Source organism: Ambystoma mexicanum, chromosome 6q (genome assembly GCF_040938575.1).
Source record: "Ambystoma mexicanum isolate Mex_15411 chromosome 6q, UKY_AmexF1_1, whole genome shotgun sequence".
In the NCBI taxonomy this organism is placed as follows: Eukaryota; Metazoa; Chordata; class Amphibia; order Caudata; family Ambystomatidae; genus Ambystoma; species Ambystoma mexicanum.
This window is the reverse complement of record NC_090937.1, coordinates 719,514,284-719,537,204: the sequence shown is the minus strand read 5'-3', so window position 1 is coordinate 719,537,204 and position 22,921 is coordinate 719,514,284. Positions and strand designations below refer to the sequence as shown.

Below are 22,921 nucleotides of genomic sequence, written 5' to 3'. Positions count from 1 at the left end.
ACTAAAGGAACTAGAGGAACAGGTGATAGTTTCTAGATAGAGCCAAATGAACGGACGAACAACAAGTCTGCTTACCTAGAATGGTAGATAAACATAGACGCGGAGTGGAGCGGCTTTAAAAACTGACTTCCTATTGCCGCATGACGCGTCCTTGCACAGATGATAGCGCATAGTAACGCCACGAGTGGGCACCCCCACTCCTGCTCTTACTCCGACTGCAGGGACTTGCAGGGACACCAGGAAGAAAAAGTGGGGCTAGTAATGGCACCGCTGCTCGCTTGCCGAGCAGCAGAACAGCAAAACAGCCACTTCCGAGCCATTTCTCAGAGCGCGCGCGCGCAGCATAGCGCGGGTGGCCTCTTTTGATGACAAATTGGGGGCGTGACTACAATTTTCCTAAAAATAATGCAGAAAAGGAAATTATAATACTACAATTGTACTACAACATATATAAATATATTAGAGAGTTAATAGTAGTTCAGGAGGTCCATAAAGGTTGCTGCAGGGTAGTAATACCGTGTCAGTCAATCCTCAGTCCACAGTTGAATAGAGTGTCCCAGTAAAATAGCCACTTCCGAACCACTTCTCGGAGCGCGCGCAGGAGCGCGCGGGTGTCACCTTTTGATGATAAATTGGGGGCGTGGCTACAATTTTCCGTGTCAGTCAACCCTCAGTCCACAGTTGAATAGAGTGTCCCAGCAAAATAGCCACTTCCGAGCCACTTCTCAGTTAATATTACAGTCCTAATCCTCTATAGAGCTCCAGCAACAAATAGGTCCCACAATCTAGCGAAGCAACGCCTAGATGACATTTTCTCTTTGAATCACTCAGTCACAGATGACCTTTGGCTACAATCTTTTGGAGACACCACTTTGGGATTCCCCCGTCATTTTTACCTACCAATCCCTAGTTCTCCATGAACATTAGAGCCGAAAGTGTAACGATTTTACAATGGTGCAATATCACTCTAGAGGCCTCTACGCAAGATCTCAACAATTGTCCAATTGTACTAATGCTAGGGCCACAAATTCAGCTTCAAGGCAAATATCAATTCAGAAATACATGCCCTGAAATCTTACACCTAAAACTAAACAGTCAGCGTTGGTACTCCAAGGAATTGGCAACAGAAAGAATGTGATTATGACAGAAGGAAAATTGACAATTTCAAAATGGCCGGAGATAAAAAGCATTACAACTAACTGCAAGAATTTAGTAAAAATAAACTTTTTAAAAATGACTTCACTAATAAAATGTTCTCATCTAACAACTTTAAAAAATAACTTTTAAGATGGTAATTGACCTATGACCAACTAAAGACATCTCTGATCCAATAGTTGTGCGTTGCAATGCGTCTGTGACAGCTGTACAAGTGAGGACCCAGAAGTCTTTTTTTGTATGTGCATGAGCATGTGACATAGCCTGAACCCTCGGTGGCCAGGAGGGGCCAGTTGAAGAGGATAGGGGAAAATGGAACCAGTGACAAATTGAGAAAATAAAGGAGTTCCTAGCAGAGCTATTCTACAGAAGACTTGGAGAAAGCTGTGGAGCATCCAACAAGGCCATATGTATATGAGCGAGACAGTGGACACAGAGCCAATATAAAGTAGGAAAGATGAGATGAGGAGCAGCCCCATGAAGCAGGAGCATGGAACAGCTCGCGAGGGGAGAGAGAAAAACGCAGAGGTGCAACAGAAGATGATGTACCCATGTGGAGGCACCAGAAGGCCCTCCTGGTGGGAGGGGAGAGGGGGTAGGGGTCAGCATGAGGGAATGGCTCAGGATAATGTGAAACTGAGGTAAGTGAAACCCAGACCAGAGAGAGGTTCCCAGACCCCAATAGTGTATAGGAGAAGAGTGGAGGGGAACCAACAGGACCGTGAAGAGATGTCGAAGGCAAACCATAGCAATGATATTGAAGCAAGTGATTGGCAGGAGAGAGGCTGCTGACAGGAACTTGAAGGAAAAGTTCCTAGAGCCATGGAAGAAACGGGATGTTGTGAGGAGAGAGGCTCCGTTATGGAACTTGGGGGGGGCAGGTTCCAATCGCCACCGAGAAACAGAGCGTAAAGAGCACTGCTGCATTTTGATGGATACGTTTTGAAAGCCACTAAGAAACAAAGTATCATTAAAATCATTGTATGTTAAGATTTCAAGACAACGTCCCTGAAGACATTGAGAAACGTTGTCCAGGCTGTGTCTTGAAGGCAAAGTTACTAGATAGAACAATTGTGAAAACTGTGGATCCAGAAATACACTGCATGCTGGAACTTAAAGACAAAAATGCTGACGATTTTCTATTGGTCTCAGTGAAATCTATTGTGTAAAAAGACATGTAGTGTTAAACGGTATATTATATCGTGCCTCCTTTATTGTATATATTGGCCTAAGCCAAGTCGCTCTGCAAAGAAATCCGCGTTTCAAAGTTACGTTCTTAGATCGATTTAGCCGCCATTTTAGGTTCATCCGCCATTTTGATTCTCATTCCAAAGTCATCCTGTGTTCTAAAATGGTGGGCAGTGTTCTTCTGTTTATAACTTGGCCGTCCTGACCTCTATGTAAGTTAATGTCTAAACTGCCCACAGGCCAAATGTTAGGGTCATGTAATGAGACCTTGTCCTTATCTTTAGATCAAGGATTACCTGTGCCAACGAAACTGATCCGCGAGCATATATTAAGCACAATGCTGTTTAAATACTGAATGTGAACACTTGTTGAACTACATTGTATGAAACATGTACGAAGGCTTAATGTTAAATCCAAAGATACACTGTTTCCATTGTGACTTATTTGTGTATAAACTAGGAATAATCCATATGCATATTGGTGAATAAATTAGAAGTGAACTCGGCACGAACCCCTAGCCCGAGTAATGATTAACCTGTAGATGGGCTGGACATCATGTTAGAAAGCGTTGGTATTCGCTGTGATGTACTGAGGGCCAGATAGCTATCTGATACTTTGTTCCTTTGAAAACTGTTCAGTTGTAGAATAAAGATCTGTGTATCTTTGTAAGCCCGTGTTTGGTGTATTTCCTTTTGGGGTATTCAGCCTCGATATTCTCTTTTTGCTTTTACAGTAGTGCTGTGGGTATGTGTGTGCGGGGTCGTTCTCGGCAAGTTGTATTTTGGTACTTCATATGTTTCTACACATGTTTTCGTAACACAGTACATTTTGAATAAACTCTTTTTATTCAGGAATTCGGCACTGTGCCCTTAGGAACCACAGTGCAGTGTTCATGTAATTCAAAAGGTGTTTTTAGCAACAAATAAGTAAAAGAGTTAAATGTTGAGGAAAAAGCTCGTATGTCAAGGGCAGCCAAGGACATTGTGAAGAAACGGCTTTTGTTGTGGTTTTTCCCACATTCGCTTTCCTGAGCAGATGTTCATTATGTAGATGGGACAATAGTGCAATTACATGCAATTGTTGATGAAGTAAAAATGCATTTTCCGGGTCTACTCTTTCATGTGTGAATGACTGGAACAAACTTCGCCAGACTTTCGGTGCAGGAAGGCCGTGGACCAGCAAACCAAAAAAATCCATTGTCAAAAGCAAACCAATTGCCAGAAAATGTGGCATACCTGAACTTTGGTCAAGAGCTTTTCTGCCTGCAAGATGTGTATAGTTGTCCAAGAAATTGTTAACATTTGGTTGTTTCTTTAAATTACTGTCTTTCAAACTACAACACACGTCAACAACTGTACATTGATGAAGTAATCATGACGTGAATGTGTGCTCGACATTATGATCATCTGAAGTGTTACACAATGCAATCATTTCTTTGGTCATAAATAGTGCAGCCAGAAGTTCAGTTAGTGGTGAAGTTTCTCTTAAAAGGCCTAATATCAATGGGATGAAGGACCCCTAACGGGTGTTATAAGGATATTGAAAGTAGCTAAGGCGTTCTGAGCATTTACGGCATGTAGGTATGGTGTGCATTGCTTGTTTCATATAAAATATCTAGACACATGCTGTAGGTATACTCTGGGTTTTATTGCGCTATTTCAAATTCAGTGCGCTCCGTTCAGTTGGTACCGACTCAGGTGGTCGCCATGGACACGACTTCACTTTGCCAAGCATAAGTGTTAAAGCACTGTTGAGTGGCAATCCATGGGCCAAAACAGCATTTTCTATTGACTATTGTATACTGCACACATGAAACAATGCACTACTCTTATGTACTATACTGACTAAGCATGCGTTATTGTTTCTTTCATGAATTAATATTTCTATCCACTAACAAACTGCACTTTAAGTTTTTTTTTTCATAGAAAATGCGCCAGTCCCACAAAAATTTGCACTGTTGTAGATCACAGGAGTTTGTGCGGGCCCTGTGAGCTTTGTGCAGTGATTCCTTTGTTGTGTTGGTTGAAACTGTAGTGTTATCAGAACACTCCGGCAAATCTGTAACAGTATCGGGACACTCGCTAGGAACATGGAGTGTAGAGACAATACATCTTTCTTTTTCTGTGCTGGAGGTCTGGGTCTGCTCAGGGATAGCTTCAGCTCTCTGTTGGGAAGGTGTCATCAGCATTGTCCTGCAAGGTCTCAAAGCGGGGTTGAGCAAGGTCAGAGCTTTTACAGTGCGCCTGCCCTACTGGGCTACTAGGGTGTGGGAGGTCTGGACCTCTCAGAGCAGACTTTGGTGTGGCATTGTGATTGTTCCCTGCCATGTGACAGGAACGAAGGCGAGGTGACATGAAGGATCCTCTCCATACCCCTCCCCAGCCCAGCATCCAGTGGATTGGGGTGCTACCCGACCCCTGAGTCATCACCATTTGCCAGTCCCCAGAACCAGGCAGGGGACTCAATCACAAGGTCACTTAAGCCAGACAAAACCCCAGATCAGAGGCAGAGAATAAACCCCTACCAACCAAATCCAAGATACTGTGCCAAGGGGACAAATCCTTTGCTGTTATGGCACCAAACAACTGTATAAAGGCTTACGAATTTAAAAACAAGTCATTTTCGTTCAAGAAAGCATTCCCAGACATATATTCGAATGAGAACATGGGCCCTCAACCTCAGACCACCCAAAAATGAAGGAACCATAACTATGAAGATGATCAGGTCTATGGCTATTGGACTCTGGTGCGAATGACCTTCAATTGGAATCTGTAGTGATGACTTATCTGGCACAAGGCTCCTCGTGTATTTCCATAATGTATGTATGATTTGCATCCAGGAGGGTACATTGTCTGTGCAGTGAATGTTTGCCGCACTTCCTCCAATCCCCCAATCCCTCCTACTTTCCTTGTTAGCGCTTTGCTACAAAGGCCGCATAAGAAACACACAATGCCAATCCACTAATAGCAGCCCAGTGCTATCGACATCGAATGTACATTATTTCCTGTGATGTGGCAGAACGGAGTTTCGGGGATCTATTTTACCAGCCTCTGTTTTGGAGTCGCTCTGCTTAGGATAAGGGAAAGTCCTGCTTCGCAATATCCTATTATCCACGTTTTGTGTCCGTCCGTGCCCATGGGATAATAGCCCGCGGCAGCCAGTTAAATGATATACGAATGTAATTAACTTCCACAATGACTATGCCACGGGAATCCCCTTAGCATTTGGCTAACATGCCTTTCAGGAAGTCAAATCCTTAGGAAGCAATTCTCCGCGGAGTTCACCGACACAGCGGCGCCTTCATATCCCCACCGTAGCCGTGCTGCTTATAGTGCCTTTTACATTTAAGGTAATGGCTACTGTATATTCATACGAACAAAGAACAGCGCGTGTGATTTGTTGGCAAAATGTGGCATTAACTGCCCAGGGTCCTATTCTGTAAACATTGACACAGGCATAATGTGCCCTGCTATACTGTACTTCAGAGAGAGAAACACGATGTATTCTGGCTGAAATATATTCCCACTTCAGAAGTATTTACATATATTAATCATGTCGATTGCAGAACGCCAAAACTATTGATCACATTTTAAAAAAAAAAATCTGTTTTACTTTGAATTCACGGTGGCCACTGGAATCTGTGTATTGATGGCAGTACCGTGGGATTTTCCCAGACATCAGTATTAAGCTAATATTCTGTTAGTGCGGTGCTTCAGGCATCTGAGGTTGCAAGCTTTTGCTTCTTATGGCCTCATTAGGAGCATGGTGATAATGGAAAAACATATTTTAAATACCACTTGTCTAAAATACCACATAATTATGAGTTGGGACCGCATGGGATACTGACTGAATGGGATACATTGAAAGTACTAGATGGGCTAAATAGCCCATATTTACCCCGTACAATATTTTCTAGGTAGCCCAAGTGGCCATAGCCTAAGTACCCCATCCTTTGCAATCTCAACTGATAATCAAGTAGTATACTTTTATCTTTAAAAATACACGTTTTTTTTAAATTGCACTTGGTTTTTTTAGTTACAGCCATATTCCTATTGAGGCACCTAACAAGAAGTAGGCACCACAGCAGAAGTAGAAATTTGGTTGGATTTACATTGTGTGGACTTAGACACCTGAGCCAATATTTATGCGAATCCTGCAGGGGTGAGTGCACGTGTTGAATAATGTCTGGAAAGTGCTGTGCACACTCTCACAATCATTGCTAGAAGTGCACCACAGAGAGCATGACAGAACTGGCGTGGGGCACTGGCCAGTAAGGTCCAACTCCTGAAATGATGAAAATATGTGAATATTCCTAATTATATATACATTTGGAATACATGTGCCACACATGAGTGTCACCTGCCATTTATTATTTCACTTCTCAGTAGTGAGAGGTTTGTTGTATCCAAGCAGTAGTTGTAAGGGTCCAAATTCAGCACTGTTAATGGGGCCGCACTTACCAGTTGCGCAAGTAACATGGTGATGTAAAACATGACGTGGTAGGTGACATAACTGCACAGGGTGTAGGCAGTCCAGAGATAGTTTAAGACACAAGAGCTGGTACGGTGCAGGAAGACAAACGGGGGAGCAGGAAGGTGTGTGTGTAACTTGTTTAGGGGTAGGGTAGCTGGTATAGGGTGAGCCTAACGGGCATAGGGTTGGGAGTGTATGGTGCCTTAGGGGCTAACGTTCTAGGGGGCTTTTGGGCAATACATGAATAGTGAAGAAACCATTTTCTGTAGCCCAAAGTTAGGAAAGCACATTTGTAGACAGCTCCTAAGAGGCTGCAAGCTTTTTCGACAGCAGTGTTTAGTTTTTAAATATCAACAGAAACAATGCACAGTAAATGTTGAAAAGACTGAAGTTTCCCAGGAGAGCGCTGTTCCCTCAAAGTCACTCAAGAAGATACTTTAGAGGCCGCTGAGCTAAACGCATTGGTGGCCAAGAAGAATTATCAGAGGAATAGAAATCAAGTACAGTTAATTAAAATCCAGCCACGGTGTGGTACAGTTTTTCAGAGTAAACTTGGCAGCAAGGCGTGAGAAGGGAGCTGAGGGGCCTAGAGCAAAGGGTAGGGGTTTTGGGACATGCGACAGGGAGCCAATCAGTGGAGAGGAGTTTCCGTGTTACTAGGTTGCAACATTGTAAAGTGTTCTCACTGTTGTCCGTGGGGCACTTCATTGGTCAGACTCGGTGAGAATGTCACGCCCAGTGCCATCTCAAAATGCCATGTCCAATCAGTATAGAGCTGGTTATCCATTTGTATAGTGGGCAGTGGCAACCAATGGCAAACAAGTATTTTGTGACTGTTCAGCGCAATCACATAATTGCGGGGTAGTGTGGGAAGGTTCATGACATCATATTAATGTGATTTTTTCCAATAAATGTTTTATCCAATAAAGGTCAAGTATTGTATAGCTTACTATAGAGGTCTGATGTAGTTCACCACCTTTGACCTGCCCTAAAAATGTAACTAAAATGTTGGATGGTCGTTTTGTAATTTGTGTACAAAAAGTCCAACCGCAGTGGGTGTCGTCGAGAGCTAATTTCATTCAGTTTAGTTCAACGGGACTGTCTGAACTGTGTCTCCAAGCTGTTTGGTCCAATAAACCTGTGGTACTTCTTGCATTGTGTGCGCACCTTGTTGGATTACTTTTCCTTTCCTGGGATTACCTTTGACAGAGGTCCCCTGGTACACCGTGCTCTCATGACGAAGCCAAAAGAGAGAGTTGTTCATTATATAAGTGACATATATTGTTTTGGTTTTTATCATCATTATTATTTCAATGTAAAATAGGTTTGTGTGGCTATAATCTTGTATGTATGGGATTTATAGGGGGTGAAACCAGCTGGGAAGAAGGGGGTTACAAGTAGTGCAAACCTTCAGAATTCTTTTTTGTTTGCACGATTAATATACTTTCTTATACCGTTTATAACATAGAGGTGGCTAACTATGTTTCACTCAAATTACAAAAAGCAATCAAGTACTATTGAGCAAAATGCATTTCTGTTATGTCTGATGCCATGCCGATTTACTCTTGATCAATCCTTTTTTTGTGTGGCAATGAGGCATGCCTAAAATGGGAGGTGTGCTGACCCGGCTTACCCTGGACCACCTGACCCCCCACCAAAATCAGTTGTTGTTTAAACCTGTTTATGATGCCCAGGCCTCCCAATCTACGTGCTCTGAGGGTGGCCCAGTGTGAATTTAGGGCCAGCCTCATTGAGTGGCTGCAAAAACCTTTCTGTGCTGCCCTTGCAATTTGACTATCAAGTCAGCTTTGGCAAACCTCTGAGTGAATGTATTAACAGTTGAAAACCCAGTGCATTCCTCAGATATTAATTTGATATCCTGGGAGACTGCTGCACAAGATTGCTGCTACTGAGGACCCCGATGTAGCCATACTGTCTGACCCCAGCTCCTTTGCCTTTGCACCCCGCAATTTCTGTGCTGGTGGAATCTCATCATTGGTTCTTCCTTAGCTTCCCACTGTTGTCCTAACTGACGGAACTGGCTGTCCCTTCGTGGGGTATTTTTCCTGACTTCTGCTGATCTGCTTCCCTGGTAAATCCTGTGGGATTTAATGGCAGCCCCAGGAAGATTTAGAAGAAAAAAAAAAGAAAAAAGGAAATTGCATTGACCCACGTTGGATGCAGAGCTTGGAAAACACAAACACTGCATTTGGCTGACAAAGGCCTAAAAGTGTAGTAGAAAACCTACTGTGAGCTGACAGACAAAAGGGGCAACGTTCCATTTAAACTGCCACATACAAAAATGCTGTTTCCAGAGAACTAAGAACCAAAGGCCTATCCCATTGATTACCTTATGAGGAAAAATGAAAAGCAGCATGTATTTGCATGTGCCACCTAACAGAACGGTGTGTTTAAATAAGGTGAAATCTATGGACTGATTGGGCCTTGCATGGGAGTGTCAGAACAAAAAACTCAAGAGATACTTTTGATTAAAAGTGACTGATGAGAAGTGGTGCATTGTCAGACTGCTGGGAGATAGATACATATTATGATGGACAAATGAGCACTGGTAGCAAGGCGCAATTCGAAAATAATATTGAAAGGACTCATGTATGATCCAAGTGTTATTTAAAATGTGAGGTTTTCATGCAGGGAACAGTGCCTAGCTCCAAAGACACTTTGAATGGAGATTTGAAGACATTCTACCTTCCCCCTCACCAGATGCAAAGTTGATACTCTGCACTTGTCTTTTGAAGCTCCCAGATGCCGGTTTTTATGAGGTGAATAAGTGACCCCGTAGATAAACAGAAGGTCCATTAATGGGAGTAGAGTTTTAAGAATACAAGGGTTAGAAAAAAGACAAATGGCAAGTTACAGGATTGCCTCTTGATGTGGAGAGGGCAAAAAGGTGATCCACTTGGTCTGACCGATAAGATGTTTTCAGCATTCTTCAACCCTGGGGAGGTTGGAGGGAGAGGGGTTGACTTCACAAGAGTGATTGATCATTTTATTGAAGGCTAAATCAACATTGAGATCAGAGACTGGAGCACACAGGGTTTCAAGGAAATGGAGACTGAACCTTAAAGGAAATTGTGATATAAAAGTCAAGATTTGCATATCTGTTTGCACATTTCCATTAGTTTGAATGGACTATCATAATTGGTCATTTTCTCAGCACTGATAATTTACACTGAGTTCATTCCGGCATCATTGTACAGCTGGTGACGAGCAAGTTATGTTGATGTCATTTGTATCTGAATGCGATTTTAGATTACCCTGGGACAACCTAGAAGGTGTTTCTAGCTGCACCAAAAATGATGATAATCTGAAAGTTGGGGAGCTAATGGCTTATTAAATTAGATATCCGATTAGGAAATGTCACATTCTTAACTATGACAATTTTTGCACAAGAGAGAAAAACTATAGCTCATAAATGGAATCCCTGCCAAAACAAAAGTAGATCCCACAAATAAGTCATGATTAGGGGAACATTAATATATGTATATTATGGCATTTAGTGATGAATTACTACATTTTGCCATGTTGAGACTTTTTGGGTGCAAAAGCGGTCATGTGAAAAAACTGTAAATGACAGAAGGTGTATATCTCTTCACTTCACTTCAATCATAGAAATCCAAGGGCCTACCAGCAGAGAGGAGTTGAACCTTGGGGGGTAGGATGGAACTGCAGAGGTTGAATAAAAATGTGCGGTTGATAAATTGACATCTTCTGATCTTAATATATTGTCGAAGGAACTTGGGCATTAAAAAACACTTGCTCTATGGAGAAGGGAGGAAAGCGAGACACAGAATAATCCTACCTAAACTGAACCACCTTGGATGGAGAGCCGCTAAGAACCTTTAAGGAGACACGCCTATAATCCATCTGGGTGAATCCGGAGACAGCTGCCTGACCTTAGTTGGGTGTAGAGGCCATAACATTGCATGGGAGACTGAAACTGAGAAAGTCAAAAGATGAATTGGCCCTATTATTAAGGAGAGCCAGATGAGGGATGCATACAGGTGACTATCTTTGACAAAAGCCTTTGACCTGTGGTGTTCCGCAAAGAGGAGATTTGCTGTCTTTCCCCGAGTCCCCCAAAACAGAGGTTTCCAATGTAAGCAGATTTATCCAAATGACAAGTTTGTGGGGGATATGCCTGCTTTAATATTTTCCATTCATCGTGGGTGGGGGTGCAAGTTGTGTTGACCCTTAGCTTATTTGACTGAATATTAATGTAACTAATTCCCAAATAGCTTAACGCAGTGAGGAGCTTAAAGTAGTTCAAAACCTCTGCCCTCTTTCCTAGCGGGAAGTTAAGGTATTTTCATTAAAGTAATTGTGTGCATTTATTTTTCCTGTCAACCTCAGACTTCTCTAAAGAACAGGGGTGTACTTGTCCACAAATGACATTTCCAACGGTCACCACGCCTTAAACCTTGCCTTTAAAGAGAGGGGTGACCTTGGCCCAAAACTAAATTCCCCCCACTCCTTAGAACTGGCCTTTAAACAGAGAGGTGCTGCATATAACTGATGCCTGGGTTTGTGGTGTTTGGGGAGGCAAGTGCTTTGCAAAAGTGAAACCCAGTGTAATTCTCCATTGAAAAATATACACTCTTTCCTGAGAGTGAGTAAGGGACCCCAACAGCAGAACGATTTTGCATTGCCTTTGGGGTCAAGAAAGAAGGATTCTATCCATCAAAAGGTATCCTCAAAGTCTGTGTGATTGCAAACTGCTAGCCTTTTCAAGTGTGCAGGTAAACGCCATGTATCAAGCACTGCGTGTGTAATTTCTATTTTTGTAAAAAACAAAACTGTGCTTTGTTTTCAATCTAAATTTGATCATAGTACACAAAGGAAGAAGTGATTTTTGAATCAAAGCTTTGCTTTGTGCCACAGAGAAGGTGGCGTGTCTAACCCTTAAAGGTGATTATTAATTGAACATATACCTTAAATAAATATATATTCTCTCTATACCCCGGCATGGTTCTTGGCTCATTGATTTCATTGATGACCATACAAGACAGGCATCACCTATAAAAGAGAATGAGGTTGGGACCATGCATGCGCTCAAGCTCCCTACACTTGTTTGGATGATGCTTTCAACATGTCTACAATTACTTCAGTGGCCCCAATTGTACACACTCCATTTGTTTTCCTAAATGTGAGGCTGCATGACAAGAATCTATGTAAAAAACAAGGCCACATGAACATGTCAATACAAAGTGCACAGTCAGACACAGCAGTACCTTTTACCAGGGCTGTAGAATGATCCAATCAAAGTAGGCCATGTCGACCCCATGGTCCCCTCATCACCCTTGCCAACAACTATATTACAAACACATACTGCCTGTATAATACACACATCCACCTACCTTGCCACTTATACACATACACCGTATATGCATATACACCACTAATTCTTATACGCCTCACGCCCACTGATGATGCAGACTTTGAGGTGTATATTTTGATGCAAGATACACATGAACACCACAATCCTCAATATATTTTTCCCACAGGGAAAAGCTATTATGCACGTCTATGCAAAAAGGACGAGCATACTCGTCCTTGGAGCTTGCGGGGTTAAATGTCACTTTGCTCATTCTGTGTATGTATGACTGTTTACATTTGTGCTTGACAAAGATCCTACCCTTTGTGACGGGCTAGTAGAACCCTTGTGTGTCGCCATGCTCCCAGAACTGAGCCTCGGACACCAAAGTATACTTCAAAGATTTGTACTGCCCTTTTTATACAAACGAAAATGTAACGTGTCAGGTTGATCAACCAATAAGATGTCAGGGTGGTGGATACAGTACTAAAATGAAATGTCAATGTAATAGCTGCCAGTGTCCTGGTCGAATATACATTCAACCTCCCTTATGAGGATGCAGGGCATGCGAACCATGTTTTTTTTTTTTGAGTAGATAGATGTTTCCTGCAGTCTCTGGTTCAAGGCTTTCTAGGTTTTCTTTTTCTGGGCAGTATTTGTGCGGGCAGGCAAGGGCTTTCTGCCAGGCTGGGCACTAGGGTGTGCTTATGGGTTAGTCAGGTGCACTTGGGAAGCATAATCCTACTCTCACCTCCCCACTCCATCTTCTCATGATGTTTTCTCCCGGGACCTTCTCTTTCCCAACTAGCCCTAATCTGTCCTCCCTATTTCCCGGATTAACAGTGCTGTCTCAAACCTCCTCCACCTCTGTTCTCCCCCAGACAAATGTTGCCTTCCGTAAGCTCCCTGTTCTTTTTCCATAAGGGTATCATCTTTCCTCCCTCCTTCGAATGATGGTCCGGCTCCACCCCCATCTCTTGAGACTTATTATCTTTCCCACTCTCTACTGATGATGTTCATTTCCCATCTCCACCCAGCAATATTCTCTGCTTTGATAGGATCTATCTTTATAATACACCCTTGCCTCCAGATCTCACTCGATTTCATAATAGTATTCTCCTTCCAAATCATGCCATCATTGCTCTCTCTTCTCAGGTGCTAGCCCTCCTCCTCATTCAAAACTCCTCTACTTCCAATGTTTACTTCTCTCCAATAATTTCAACACAGCTCTCCTCTCCCAGGTGGCATCTCCTTGTCCTTCCCCCTCCCCTCCTTCCTCTCGGGGCTACTCTCCCCTTCCTCCAATCCTTCAAAAGCCTCCACCATTTCCTTCCAGATAATCTCCATCTCCTGCACAATATTCCTTTTGTACTTTTTTATGGTGCCCCTTTATTTCATTTCCAAGGTGATACCCCTCTGCCCCCCATAATCTCACCCCCTGTGTCTGGGCTGCTTTGGCTGGCCTGTGATAGGCCCATGTGCTAGTGGCCATGTTGTTTGGAAAGGGGCTGGCCGAAGCTTACATTAAGTTCATTTTGTTTTTTAAACTTGGCGCGCGCACGCGTGTCTGTGTGTCACCGTAGCCCTCCGTCCCCTCACCCAAAAGAGGTGCTTCCATTGCCTTGCTTCATTATTTGTTTACTTGCCTTCCCAGCCTGTAAATTTAGAGTCAAGAAACCGCCTGTTAACCTGTGAACCTATTTGCTTCTTCATTGTAGGAAAATTGAAACTTTATATTTTCTGCTATGTTCATCGGAGGGTGTGAATGGGCTGTGTTGATTTCTTTCTCACATGTTCAACTCTAGTTAGTTTTCTAATGTTTGGAAGCAACATTGTATTTGCGGGGCTCCTGTGACTCATAATGGGAAATGTTCTTTCAACATCAGTGCCAATGAAAGAAATGTATTTCCTAAACTCATCTGATACTTTGATGTGTTGCGACTATGTTTCTTTAAAGGGGAAGGTTTCTTTCCCTACACTGATCGATTGGGTCTGGCTGGAGAGTTTTAGGCTGCCCACATATTAATGGTGGCCCTGGGGCTCTTTCTTGGAGACCCCACAGTGGTTCAAAGAGGGTCCGTAGGGCCACCCTGTGACTGTCCCTTGTTCTTCGTCACATTTGCTAAAGGCCATTCTATGTACTGAATGTTCAAATGATGGCATCAGGAATGCAACATTTTGGGTCATGCTGTGAACTATCCACCTTGTTTGACCCACCCTCATCCGATCCAACATTCACCCTCTATGTCCCTCGTGCTGCACGCCACCACAGCCCACCCTTTTCCTCTCTATGCTCTGTGACAGATTGTTTCTCTCAGCGCACACTAAAAAACATTTAGATAAATAGAATACAATAGCATGTATACAGAGAAGCCAAGGGAACAAGTGCCAATTTTGTTCTAGGAGGAATGTTTGGCAAAGCGTAATTGTAATGGTAATGGGTTATTTATAACGCGCCTAATACCCAGAGAATTCTAAGCGTGGACCGAACCTGTGTTGCTTTGCGTCGTCTTGCTTCCAAGACGAGCGTGTTGCCCCTGAGCTATCCTCCCGTGACTGGCTTAAGATCTTTATGGAAAATGCTGTTCCTTTAAGATATTATCATGGTGCAAATGTAGCAAAGTGCTTCATTTAAAACAACATGTTTTGCTTTGTTGCTACCTATAGTTGTAGCTATGTCATTTTTTTGTTTTGTTATACCAATAGCTACAATTTATGAGAAATGACAATTCACATTTTGACTATGAACATTGAATCAAGAGTAATGCTACTGTTTCACGTACCTGATGGTAAAAACCTGTTATGGCAAATCAGAAGGAGGAGTCAGACGCAAATTGGACTTTTGCATGTTCTTTTATTAAACAAAGGGATGCAATGCCTAGCTTGCGATTTTCCATATCTGCTCGTCAGTCATCAGGAGTCAAAACAACAGCGTATTCCATCCAAAACTCTAAACCTATCTGGCCCCACCACTTAGAAATAATAACTAAATGCAGTATCTTCCCTTTAGCCGGGCCTCTCAGCTTTCTCTTAGGGTCTCAACACTGTATTATCCAGTCTCTTTCTTATATATCCGCACGTGGCCCCTTTCCCAGAGGAGCTTCTGGATTTCGTGATAGATGTTTATACATTGGTTATCTGGGAGCTTCTGAGCCCCTTTAGAATCTGTCAAGTTTCTGTTATGGGTTGTGGTGGTAGTCTCTTACCTGGCTGCTCAAAAATGTATGTCCTTCTGACTTTTGGGTGTTCCTCTCTGCACGTTTGGACTGTCTTCCACTCTTTGCCTTTTTATGATAGTCTCCCTCCTGGGGACAGTCCTCAGATTTGACATGTAAGTATCTTATAGTTTTGTAACTGGGGTTTGAACTTAACTTCACGTCTTTGTCAAAGTCCTTCATCAAGGATTGCCAGTATTCATTGCACGTTATTTTAGTTTCTTTGTATGTGGCTTCCTCTCTTCTTAAACCTTCACTCTGAATATTAAAGTTCCTTGTGTATAGTTTGTACAGTTCCTGTTGCCTCCCCCCCCATTTAGAATCACCCAGGTACCTTCAGTTAGCATGGGCTGATTCTGTGTGCTCGGCGCTGGGATGTATCGGCTTTCCTTGTTGTCTGCCTCATATTTCTAGCTTCTCACAGAAGCTCAGCCGTTCTGGATCTGTTAGTCCTTGGTCTTCAGCACAGCTTTGCCGGTGGGATGTTTTGTGCCTCCCACTGATTTCTGTATCAGCATTGTTGTCTGGGCCTCCATGCCACCACGACGTGTTCATGGTCACACCACCTCTCGAACGGTCTCCTTGTGCTCTGCCCATGCAGCGGTTTTCCCACTGCTTACAATGCTGGGCCCTCGGCGTCCTAGTTTGGCGTTCTCCTCCTCGCAGGCTCTCGCTGACTCTGCACAGTTCCACCCCTCCAATGCGGATCTACATCAGAGTGCTTCCCATGAGTACATGTCTCTCTCCTCTACCAGGATTCGCTCATTCCTTTTATGGGCTGATTAGCATTCCACACGCTGCTACGTTTCTCTTCAGATGTTGTAGACAGTCCAGAATTACCTGAAGCCAATAGAAGGGAAACCATTTTTCCTTTTTCTTTTTTTTATTGCTTAATTAGTTTAATGCAAAAACTTCTAGCAAAACCTAAAAGAGAACCCTCCTCAACAATTCGTACATCAGGTTAAAATATTCTTTGTGTTTTATCATCTAATTCTAATTAATATTTAAAGCCGATTCCTCAAACCAAAGGACGGAGGCAGTCTTTTATAAATGTTACTGATGCGATGGTCGGCACGATTTTTTCTCCTCTCAATAGTATTGCCCACCTGTCCTCAGCTGAGAGAGAGGGGGCACGTTCCACGAATTTTGCAAAGTCACATGTTCTTTTTTCAGTTAGTGCTGGACATCGAAGTGAAGGGATGTGGGAGATTTTCCTGGACTTCCAGGCCTTTACAGAATCTACAAGATGGTGTTTTTGAGTTCTGTCCCCCTCTTACCAAGATAATCTCCATTGTGGTGTAGATGTTGAATCTGATCCTCATGAACTGGGTTCTGTAGTAAGGGTCTTGGAGTTTGTTTAGACTGGAGTGTCTCTGTGTGCTCTTACCTCATTTGCAAGGTGCCAGAACAGTTTGTATTTGTTTGCCTCCTCACAAGTCACAATCCAGTCTTTTTCCCACAGCTTCTTCTTGACTTTGCATGGGTTTACCGGCAGTTCTTCGCAAGATGTTCCCAGTTCTTCCAACAAAGATCTACATGCCCGATGCTGCGAGGTCCCCATCACACTTGACCCAGAATTTACCTCTGGTTTTATGATTGTAAAATTAATTTCCACTCCACCGTTCCCTTCAAGGAAATTACGGCCGAGCTTTCTCCTGATGATTTAGATTGGCGTAGATTTAGGTAGGGTGAGCACGTTTTTTCTCCAAAAAAGGCCTTCTAGAATTGGCCAATGTTTTTTTGAGATGGCTATCAGGGCATCAGCATCTTAAGACAATGTTAGAACTGCTTTAGCTCTGTAAATGGTTATTAGTGGTTGTATAAAAAATAACACAAAATCTGCACTTCAAGATTAAAGCTTGGTTGGCCAGGGCACTCAGTTTCTTTTTCCGCACTGAGTATTTTTTGTTTGCATTGAGTTCTTACAAATTTGGACTCCCAAATATTTGAAGGAATCAACCAACTCAATTTTGGTCTTGTTCCGTTTCCCTCTACTTTTCTGCAGCTTGATAATCTTAGTTTTTTCTATGTTTATCTGCAAATCCTTTTGGGCAGTGTATTCTTCCAGTTGCTTCAGTTGTCTCTGTAGGCCTATGGGGGTGGTATCAAGTAACACTAGATCATCAGTGTATTGAAGACGACTGACTTTTACACCCCTCATTTTTGGACCGAAGCATCTAGCTTCCTCCATGAAGTTTGCCAAGTCTGAAATATAACAATTGAAAAGGACTGGTGCTAAGGGGTATCCTTGTTTCATGCCTCGGCCTATCTGGATCTTTTCTCTCAGGAGACAGGATGCATTTAGCCGTACTCTGCAAGAAGCGTCTGTGTGCAATGCCTTTATCTGAGCCAACCAGTCAACAGTACTGTTGCACAACAGTAGTTTTTTCCAAAGGCGCTGCCTATTTATGCCATCAAAGGCTTTAGGTAAGTTGACAAAGGCGATGTATGTTTTCTGGTCCATTCTTTGGACTTTTTTCATCAGCAGGGAGAGCAGAAAGATCGGTGGCGAAGTCCCCAGACCTTTTACAAAACTTAACTGGAAGGGATCCTGATGTCCCTCAGTTGATGACCATTCCCCCAATCTTTGCAATAGCAATGTTGTGTAGAGTTTCCCCATTACGTCTAACAAACCGATTGGGGGGATATTTGCCCCGGCCGTCCCTGTCACCGCTGGTCAATATCGGCACAACATTGGCTTCCTTCCTCCTAGAGGCTGGGAGAGTTCATGCTGCTAGGACATTTTTCAGAATTAGGTCGAAGACCATCACCCACTGTTCTGGGTTTTCTTTGAGGATCATATTTGAGAGGCCATCTGGTCCTGGAGCTCAAGAAGATTTAGAATGTTTTATCAGCTTAAGCAGGTCAGCCAAGAAGGTGGATTAAAAATGGTCTCCTCCAATACATGACGCTAAGCAAACGAAGCCCTGAAGAACCTAGCCAAGTCACTTTCAGAGACTCTGTTTGTTAGCGGCAGTTTCCAACAGGCTTCAGTTGAATTGATGATAGCCCAGGTTTCAGATATATTTGTTTTGCTCCAAGGCTCTCAAAGTCCTCTCTGTGTCTTTTTATATAATGTCTTTCCTGTGGCCACTAAGCCAGTCCTTATAGTTTTTTTTTAATCTCTCAGAATCTGTGGATATAGATAAGGGGGTTGGGACCATTTTAACAGGTCCAAAGCTGGTCTTAGGGCCATTTTTTTAAGAGGTACCTCTTTTTATAGTCAAGTTAGTGCCCCGCTGCAGTTCCGTATTAAGTGTGCAGCCAGCCGCGGGACATAGTGTAGCGCACAGTGTTGAAATTGGGAATTTGTTACCATAGCATTTGTCAGAAGGGTAGGTCCTAGTTTCTACACGTCTTGCTTGGAACTTTATTTACAGGTTCTACAAAGGTGGATGCCATGTGGACAGGTCTAGCTTGTCCCCCTAACCAAAACATTTTAAGCAAGTTATGGTGACTTTAGTTGCCATTACTACGAAGGACGTAATGAGCGCAATCAAATCTCTTGACACGAAGACTAAATAAATCAGAGGTTTGCAGCCCCCATTTCCATGTGGGGTGGCAATGTTTTTGCTTTTCAAATTGGCCATTTATAAGGTGGCGGTCCAGAGACTTCATAAGTAAGTTCAATTTATTGCCTCTCTGTATCTGCTGGAAACGTGCAGTGGAGATCTTTCTTGACTTCTCGTCCTTTCCCATCCCACATAGTGAGTTTAGGTTGCCACATAACATGATTGAGGGGTTCTCTAAGCTATAGGCTTTGTCAATGGTCTCTGCAATACTGTGAATCATCTTTTTTACTCCAATCTTCAAAGGATTCCAATAGATGGTAATTAACAATAGATGTTTGTTGCTGGCAGTCAGTGTCTTCTCTTTATGCTGACTCCACCAAAGGGTCGTTTGCTGGATAACCATTCCACAGTTAATGTACCTGACTACCTCAAAGTTGGTTCTCGACTTTACCAAGGCCAACAGGCCTGCAGTTGGCTGTCCTACACTGGCTAGTATTGTCAGGTTTAGGTAAACTGCAAAACCATCCATTGCCGGTTTGGTAGTTAACCATAAATCTTGGAGGCATATAAAGTCTGCATCAGCCCAACTTGTCTCCCCTTTTGTCATCAAGTGGGAGAAACTTTGTGTGTTCCAGGGGCAAGGGACAATAGAATCCTTTCTGGACTATCTCTTTTCAGCTATTCAGAGTCATACTTCATTAATGCCGCTGCAAGCCAGGATCAAGAAACGTCCTCAGGTAGTTTTGATTGATTTGGTACCTTGAGTTCGACCTTTCTTCCTAAGGCTGATTTGCCCAGTTGAGTTATTCTCAAAGTTATATCTGGCTTTTCCAGTGGAACCAGACTCTCGCTGGGCTGAAACTTACCGCCCATTTCAAAGCCCCTTTTATTGCTCCTTTGTCCAGCAACCTACTTTCTTCAAGCAGAGCGTCGCATTTCTCTGGCATCATGATCTTTTCTGTGTGGATTGGTCAAGCTAGTTTGGTTAAGGCTGAATTAGTTAGTTCATCCACCACTGGCCCTCTCGTCAGTTAGGTCAAAACCCAATAACAGCAAGCTCGTTGCTGGGGCTAGTAGGAGTTTTTTCACCACAGTTCATCGAAGTGGAGGTACACCAGGTCAGTGTGATCTTCTTTCAGGAACTTATTATTGCAAAGGTGGAATACATTGACAGAGTTTTAGGACATTGTGACTGTTTAAAATATACTCCTCTCCTTGATCCACCGCTGTCTCCAACCTAAGGCATCGGGTATGGTATCTACCCTGAGGTTTACACACGTTGTGTGGTTCCAAGCACTGTGTAATTTCTTGTTTGTTCAACAGTGTGCCAGCTTTTTTTTTGTTGTTTAAACAATCGTCCGACTATTCCTTTTGGCCCTTTGATTTTAAGAAGTATGCCGACCTCAGTTGGAGGTTGTCAAAGTCCCTGTCCCTCTCTTCTTGCATGGGCCGAGGTGTCTGCAGAAGGGAAACCACTTTACGTTTGTTTACATGCAGTCACATACAAGAAGACATTTTGGTTTGCCTATCGAGTTCCTGGTTGGAACAGCAGTCCTTGTACCCTAAAGTGAGAATCACTTCCAGTGAGGTCCCACTTTACCAGACCCATAGGGAGGGTCTTGCTAAGTGGGCTCACCTCCCTAGCCTCACAGGGTGTGGCTCCCTCTGTAAAGAAGGGACGAATACCATCAATTTGTCACAATGTCTATTCTGTAAGCATGTCATCTTTTCACTAAACACTGATAGAACAGGAGTCATGCTGGGAACACAGTTAAGCAACAAAAAAGACAAACTTATTAAGTATCAGTTCTGTTACATCCCCCAGCTGAGTCAACTTCTAACAGTTCTGTAGTCTATTATTGAGACATAAATTAAGTTAACAAGACAGCTCAGTTAAACAAGCTAAATTCCAAAAACAGAGCAGTCTTCAGGAGACTGCACTTCGTAAATATGAATGACAGCATAAAATAGCCAATGTCTTGTCCTGTTGTGATGTGGCACACCAATGCCTGCACAGCAATTGGTGTGAAAAGGATGGAAATATAAACAATGCACTGGCATAGATGTATCCATCCGCGAATGCCATCATTCACTTTTGTTCCTCATAGCATGTTTTTATCTACACTACTAATGTACTTTGCTCCTGTTTTGTCAACCATCATGATTTGCATAAGCATGGCTCCCAACCCACGTTTAGCGCCCATTTGCATTGCTTGCCTGTGCTCCACCCCATTTGCCAACCCCATTTTCCTTATTTATATTGAAGTTGTAAGGGTTTCGGCCCATCCCCCCACCCCCAAATCTGTACATCTAGTTGTGTATGTCTGCATTTTCAAATTGAACACATGCATTGCACTGTGCACAGTTACACTGCAAAGAGGTGCATTTCATGTATTCTCATGTAAGAACTAAGCTTGTTTTGCTCAGGCACAGTTAGCATGGTTCAGAGCTTCGAAATTACTTGGCACACACAAATTCCTGAATTGGCTCAAAGTGTGTTTTACCTTCAACACCTAAAAAGTGGTTGTATGTGACATAATCGCTAGAAATAACATCGAGGGTGACTCAATATTTTTATAAGGCCCTAAACACCCTTCCCAACATATTTTAGGACTGTAACAATTATATAAACAAACTCCATTACATACATGTCCCGGGAAAGTGTTAGATAGTGCCTTTAAAAAAAACCTCTGTTATTTCCAGAGATTATATCACTGGATACCAAGTTATATAAAGAATGACTTATGTCAAGTCGTTTCTGGTGTCTGCACTTACTATTCCAATGCCAGTATTCAATCTAAATTGACATGTTTGGATGGTTTTCAAGACAATAGTAAAATTACCCAGCAGGTAATTCCCCTTTTGCTTTTGCGATATGAAGTCCTAATAGAAAGGTTTTCTCAGCTGCTATAGTCTTTTGGTATTCTTCCATTTCGGCGTGGTAATAGTTAACAGGGTGTTTGTCTCTGCTTAGCTGGACCTTGGTATTGCCTCTGACCCTTCTTTGCCTTTGCAGATGGAGCAGACTCCTCCCACACCAGTGAAGAGATCATGTCCTTGGAAGATGAAAGCATTCCTCTGGAAGAACCGCCACAGGATATTCCAAACAGTGAAGCGGAGGCAACAGTCGAACAACTCCTGTGATAACCACGTGCCTTTCCTATGCTTGCTTGTCTTGTTTCTGGAACAATTAAATGAACAATACACAAGCAGGATTTCTTTCACAGTGCCAAACACTTTATATTTGTTCCTGTTTACCACTTTGCAAAGTGTCATGTTTTTGTACATCTATATGACAATTGATACACGTCATAGGAAAACAAATCATTCATTATTTGATTTCTTACACTACTTGCCAAATTTTAAACTAATAAAAACGATATCTTTAAAGCTTTGCAATTACTATAGTTGAACCGTTGATGAATGCAATGGACCCTGGTAATGGGATCAAATAGAGTTGAAGTCACACATATTTAGTTTTGCAATGAATATTAGAAACGTGTTGCATGTTATCTGGTTGGAATTGACATCATCTCCCCATGTTTAGGTTCATTGCTGCTACTAAGTCAGATGAGTAGCAAATACGAGATATTTTGATGCACAATGGAAATGAGGATTACCTATTTCGGTAGGGAAGCACCAGAAGAGGTCAAGAGGAAGATTTGACCGTGGGAGTGTGGTGGATAGAGGAAGTTGGGCGAATTGTTGATTCTAAAAGGACCTTGCGTCCTGAGCCCAGTTATTTTCAACTTCTTGTTCTATCCACTCTTAGAAAAAGTAATTCAAAACACTCAGTCTCAAGGGGTTTTATTTACCACAGCACTCTTGGTCATTGTGTCTGCCTTTCTCTTTGCCGCCCGACTCTCTCATCAGGTCGTCTCTGTGATGGAGTGGAGGCCTTTATTTGTATTCATTTGAAGAACGGTGATGCCAATTTTGATAAAAAATGACTCACAATAACAAATTAACAGATGGCAAAGGCATTCGCCAGAAGGGTCCCTGTACAATGGCACAAGGATGTTATTAAGTTGTGTGCCAGTTTGCGA

General features: G+C 42.7%; 1 protein-coding gene across 1 annotated transcript in view; it reads left to right on the top strand.

Moving 5' to 3' along the window:
- Positions 1-22,265, top strand: part of TTC29 (tetratricopeptide repeat domain 29) — a 1,778,411-nt gene extending 1,756,146 nt beyond the window's left edge. The window contains exon 11 of the mRNA XM_069631241.1: positions 21,892-22,265. Coding sequence (XP_069487342.1) covers positions 21,892-22,019 — 128 coding nt within the window. The 3' untranslated portion in view covers positions 22,020-22,265. The remainder of the gene's footprint in view (positions 1-21,891) is intronic.
- The last annotated feature ends 656 nt before the right edge of the window (positions 22,266-22,921 follow it).